The sequence below is a fragment of the Amblyomma americanum genome, chromosome 1 (genome assembly GCF_052857255.1).
Source record: "Amblyomma americanum isolate KBUSLIRL-KWMA chromosome 1, ASM5285725v1, whole genome shotgun sequence".
In the NCBI taxonomy this organism is placed as follows: Eukaryota; Metazoa; Arthropoda; class Arachnida; order Ixodida; family Ixodidae; genus Amblyomma; species Amblyomma americanum.
The window spans coordinates 76,973,444-76,979,443 of NC_135497.1; the positions used below are offsets into that span (position 1 = coordinate 76,973,444).

At 47.4% G+C, this 6,000-nt stretch overlaps 1 protein-coding gene across 2 annotated transcripts in view; it reads right to left on the bottom strand.

The window, feature by feature from the left end:
- Positions 1–3,925, bottom strand: part of LOC144113074 (Kv channel-interacting protein 4-like) — a 507,008-nt gene extending 503,083 nt beyond the window's left edge. Inside the window, exon 1 of one of the 2 annotated variants that reach the window (XM_077645978.1) lies at positions 3,651–3,925. In XM_077645978.1, the coding sequence (XP_077502104.1) occupies positions 3,651–3,759 (109 nt within the window). In that variant the 5' untranslated portion in view covers positions 3,760–3,925. The remainder of the gene's footprint in view (positions 1–3,650) is intronic. The other variant, XM_077645980.1, reaches the window with a different exon arrangement.
- Between the last annotated feature and the right edge of the window lie 2,075 nt (positions 3,926–6,000).

Genomic DNA, 6,000 nt, shown 5'->3' on the forward strand with positions numbered 1-6,000 from the left:
CACTGTCCGCATCGGACATCCTATCAGCTGTCTCCATCAGGCGATTTCATTGAGCTCTGCCAGGTGTTGCGAGAGCTCTGGGAACGAAGTAGAGCACGATGTTTATATTGTTCGTACGGCAGATAGACTAGTGTGTATAACTGAAGCCACATATTTAGACCGCAGAGCTATTCAGATGAAGCGGGCTGGTTCGCGGTCTTCGCTAACAGGCACTGTAGATCAAACGCGAACTCTCAAGAACAGAGAGAATTACCCGGCGAGTTGCTTTGCTTTTTGACGTAGCGGTATACTGAAGTTAATTACCGTAAATTGCAACCTGTTTCCTGGGCTGAAAAAACAAAGGTGTGCCAATATGTATAGGAATTCACTGTGGCATTAAGAAAACCAATCAAGAGCTCGCTGAGGCCAAGTGAAAACCAGGCCAAGCGTACGCGAACAAAAAGCAAAACGATTAGCTGGTGAACACTCACTGGATTTAGTGAAGTCACCTGTATACGTGGTGAAAAAAAAAAAAGGTGGTTCTCACCGGAGCCATGCAGCTAAAAAAAAAAAAATTCCTACAGTTCCGCGGGCGTGCATTGCACGCAATACGCACATTATAGAACTATCTAAACAATTATTCTGCAAACCATAACATTTGTATAGCATTAAGAGGAAGACAATAAATGTAGTCAATGGGGACGTAACATAAAATAAGAGCTGCCAACTTTTTTCAGCTTCTTCAAAACCAATCAAAAGGGTGTGTAGTATTAATGGCGCAGTGTTTACAACGATAACTTAATTATCAGGCTACATTCTATTTGTTTTCCAAATAATGATCCTCAGTGCAGGAAACGCTGCCTTCATAGCTAAGCTAACATTGTAGTGTCAAGAAAACGAGACCACACAATAGCTAATAAGATCACAGCCATTGAAAACTTCCTTTGAGCACTTGTATTCCTGACTGTCTCCATTAAAGCGCCTCGATAAGAATGTTGCGCAAGTGAAAAAAGCCCTATTTAAAAAAAGTAAAACATGATCACAGTTCTCGTCTAGTTATTAAAAGTAGAGGAAGCACTGGCCCCAAAAAAAGCTTATCTAATCACTGAGTGGTGCTCTTCATCATCGATATAAATTAGGCATTAGCTATGAGCGGTTTGTTGATGCACGTAGGAGTTGAACACACGTGTTCCGCACCATGCCTATGACTCAGTGTTTTGCTCCGAACCACATGTACCCACGGTCCAACAGGATGCATGGAAACTGGCTATAAGCGAGTGGCAGCGATGAGTTACAGTTATTCCCAGAGTCAAGACCAGTGGTTTCGAAACCACCCTGGCCTAGTCACCGGATGCAAGGCGGAAGCGGAGTAGTGAGGCTACTTGCGTCAAGATATCAATGCTACTCCGTCAGCTACACTTGTTCACGAAGCATAGAAAAACAATCCATAAAGATGGCGCGCGTAAAGTAAAATTTTGCTCTTGAACACTTGGGCGTTTATCAGTATTAGTGCCTTTAATTAAAATGTGCAGAGCTCAAGCAGTCACAAAAACCAAGCAAACAGGCGTGCTGCCGCTACAGCACGGAGGTGAGTCCTTAAAAACTGTCAGTAGCCGGCAAGTTCACGAGACTGCGGTGCCTACTATCGTTACACGCCGATGACTTTGGCTGTTTAGCAAGAAACGGAATTACAAGCGCCACCAGGCTCATGTTATGTCTTTAATTAGCAGTAGCATATATAAGACACTTAAAACGTTTTTATGCAATACCTCGTTCAAAGCACGTTGTAAGTGCAGAAAATGAGCATCGTCAAAAAAAAAAAAAGCCTCACTACCGCGTTTTCGGTACAAACCGTTTTTCAAACCTTGCACGCACCAGCAGTCAGTAAACTCACGGAACATTTCGACCGCAAAGGCGATTCTTGTCTGCATGACGCGTTCAAAACCAAAGCCACACAAACCGCGCGCACTCTAGCTTATTTGAACAAAATTTCCTGGACGGGTGCCCTTCGGTGGGTGAGGTAATTATTTTAGACATGCTCGGCCAATGCCGCCACACTTTCCAAATATTGCAATTTTCAAGTTTTTGAACACGCATGCCTTTACTCTTAATTACACTTCATTAGCCCGTAGTCAGAGAATAACGCCGTTGGTCGTAGCTTTCTTGTAGATACGAAGATAATCAGATTATAATTAAAACTGCCCTAGCCACAAGCACCATATCTGTAGGGTTATCGATATCATACGTGTTAGGGTACAATTCCCTAGTAGTAGAGCATGTCAATAATAATAATAATTGGTTTTGAGGAAAGGAAATGCGCAGTATTTGTCTCATATATCGTTGGACACCTGAACCGCGCCGTAAAGGGAAGGGATAACGGAGGGAGTGGAAAGAAGAAAGGAAGAAAGAGGTGCCGTAGTGGAGTGCTCCCGGAATAATTTCGACACCTGGGGATCTTTACGTGCACTGACATCGCACAGCACACGGGCGCCTTAGTAGAGCATGTCACAGTGTTCTGAATCACGCTACGGGTACCCGGCCTCCTAGAAAACACCATCAACCTTGTGTTTTGTATCATTTACAGATGCGTGAAATTTCAATTTCATGTGAAAACACAATACTGTGCGCCTGAAAAACTGCACGCAAAATATGTTACTTCACGTACAACATCTAAATATATGTGTGCGACATAGACGGTTACAAGCAGTAATTTGCAGTATACGAGGGAGGAACACCCAGATCAGGAATTTTGAAATCCAGAATTCGAATTCCTGCTCTGAGCTTCTCTCATCAGTACTAATGAAGGAATAAAAGCGTGTTTGCACAGCAACCTTTGTGAGGTCAAAATAGAAAGTATGCATCTCAAGAAACACAATCAGACTTCACAAAGCACGAATGCGCAACTATAAACGACTCCGCAAGAATCGTGGCGTCCGAAGCAACCCACACGAGCCAAGTTGACGCAACCGGAAGTAATATCCGGAACCCCGGAGCCACGAGGTAGCAATTAACGTAATACATGGCTCCGGCTCAACATAAGTGCAGCAGTCGAGAGAACGCATCATTATCGGAACCGAATTCGAGAGGCGAACCCACAAGTATGCCTTCATAGGGGGGACGGCCGGCTCATGTGGACACGCAAAAGAGGAGAAAAGAGGCTGACAACCGCGAAAAAAGTCTGCCACAAAAACAGGTAAAGGGCTCCCTTAACCGACCTGTCCGAGAACAGAAGGAGACAACACTGCCTTTCAGCTTGTCTTTTGACTCAAAACGCGGAGAAATGAAGGAATCGCAGTCCGCGCCTTAGCCCAAACGAGGGAGAGGGCTAAACCCTCGCCTACCCTTGAACGCGGAAAAGCTCGAATCGCGCGGAGCGCAGACACTTCTCAGCCGCACGAATAGAATTTTTAAACTCGAGCGAGACACTCGCAAAAGACCAGGGATGGCTAATTTCAAGGCGCTACACCAGGGCGAGCCGTTCAAAACGCGTGGTGGCCCGCTCTTTGCGTCGCGAGCCGAAGTTGAGCGGAAGCAAAACCGAAACTGTCGCGTGACTCCCGGCCCGCGCTGTGGCGCGAACATGCGCGCCGCGCCCGGTGGCGCGTCCGCACCGGTGCCGGCGGCTCGCCGCGGTGCTTGAACGCCGGCTGCAGCGGCGTGCTGTCACTCACCTTCGGGAGAAGCCGCACGGTCGGCAGATCTTCCGGCAAAGCGGCGCTGCTGGAGTCCGCTGGAGCCGGCCAGGGGCACGGCGGCGGGGTCCTGGCTGCGCGTGGACATGGCAGCGCGGCGGCCTAGAGCAGAGCGCGCCGCGCCGAGCGCACCATCCCTCGGGGGGGCCGGCCTCGCTGTTCAGCCGCGGCTGCTCGCCCGGGGCCCTCCTGGCGAGACAGCCTGCTCAGCGTGGCCAAGAGTCCCCATGGCGGCACAGACGGCGGCCCGCGGCTGGAACCGCGGCTGCGCGCGCCGCCCCCCGAGCGAGAGCATGCGCAGCGCCCGCGACGTCGCACGCCATCTGGGGGCAGCCGGCGAACACAACGCGCGCGCGGGAGGCGGCTCAGAAGGGCAGGGAAGACGGCGGCGCCATGGCCGAAGCGCACACGGGCGCGTTCAATGCTCCCCGGGACAGCGCGCGCCTCGCTAGGGCCACCGTTTCCCCAGCGCTGGGGAATGGCACGCTTATGTAACGCGTGCCATCACCCGTTCCTCCTTCCCGAGCCACCTTCAGCTGGCAAGTACAAGAAAAGCGCGGCAGATTTCTTACCTCGCGCGCAACTGCCGTGATGAGCTGCGAGCAAAACCTTGGACGGAGTCCAACGGGTGCGCGTCAGAGTGCAAGCAAGGCGATTAAGGTGCTAAAAGAACAAGCCTGAATGTCTCAGAGCCTAAGATTGCAGTGATCATCATCATAATTACCAGCATCGGGGAGTAAGGTCTAGTGCAGGATAATAATGAGAGACTAAAATTTCGATTACAACACAATAAATCTGAAATTTTCAATCGAAAAACTCAAGAACGGCTGCTTTTTGGGGTACTCCGTAGCTACTTCATAGGAGACTGAGCCTTCGAAAATTAGGCAACGGAAGTCAAACGGTTTTAGGCGAATATCGGGAGCTATGATACTGTTCTAAGGAGGAATAATGAAAAAATCTACCTGGTGGTATTGCTAGGTCCACAAAGAAATTACGCACTTTTCTTTAACTTACTCGGCGGAAGAATATGAAATTGCTGGCCGGTTACAAAACGCGGGGAAGGGACAAACAAAAAAGTATCGCAGTTCCTATCTTAGCCGCATGTCCTCTGTCAGGATAGAGTAGCAAATCATTGTGTTACGTGTATGAGACGCAGTAGTTTATATATATATATATATATATATATATATATATATATATATATATATATATATATATATATATATATATATATATATATATATATATATATATATATATATATATATATATATATATTTGGGGGGGGGGGTTCTCAATACCACGTTTTTTACCGCGAGGGGTGGTTCCTGACTGGTACATGCCCAAACAAAGTACTGCCAGGAGAATCAGGAGGGGGGACGGAGCGAGGGCCTCTCTTGAAGATACATGGCTGGCCTGGTTAACACTCATTACATCAAGTGGAGGTAAACATTGACACCCACAAAAAACTATAATAAATGACAAAATTCCCTTTAGAGACCTACAGTTTTACTACTCTAGCTTTTCGCTAGTCTGTTAGGCATCCTACGCATGTGAAATACTCTTCAGCGGCTACACCGAAACTAGAAATGCACTCATCAGCACTTTTGGAAGGCTTGCTAATAAGTTAGAGACATTCAGAAACCAGAACTTTGTATGGGAACCAATCACTGCACCGCCGAAAACAATTTCCGAGATTTTTGTGTTGTTCTATTTCTCTGTGCTTCCTTTGCATAGATGACACGGCTAGTTGGGATGACATACATTGCGACAACACCGAATATAAGAACACTTGGGTGAAGGAAAAATACGCACATAAGTACAAGCGCTGATCAACGACTATGTGTAAGTGTAAGCGCATCATGGGTGGTTGGGGCATGTTTTTTTGCGGTTGTTCAGTGATTTTTTGCCACTGTTCTGTACGTGTAAACGCAGTTAGTGCTAATAATACAGAGGAGTGAGAAAAAATCACTAAACAACAGCAAAAAACATGCCCCAACCACCCATGATGCGGTGCTCTCCTTTGCTGACATCACTCGGGGTAAGTACGTGAAAACGAGTGCTCTTCTCGATCCTCGATAAGGAAAAATACGCTCGCACCATTTGTCCGGGCGGGCACTCTTTCTGTTGAGGTTTTATCCCTGTGCTTGCGCAGAACAAACGTCTTAGAAATTATGACCGAAGGATTATAGTTTGGAATTAGTTCTGAGTTAATTTCCTGCTTTTTCGCCCCTTCTTCCGAAACCGTCCGCCCAGCGTGAGCCGAACCTGGGACAAGGCTAAGAAAAGAAGGGAATTCATTGATAGACTAAGAAAAAGTAGGAGATTC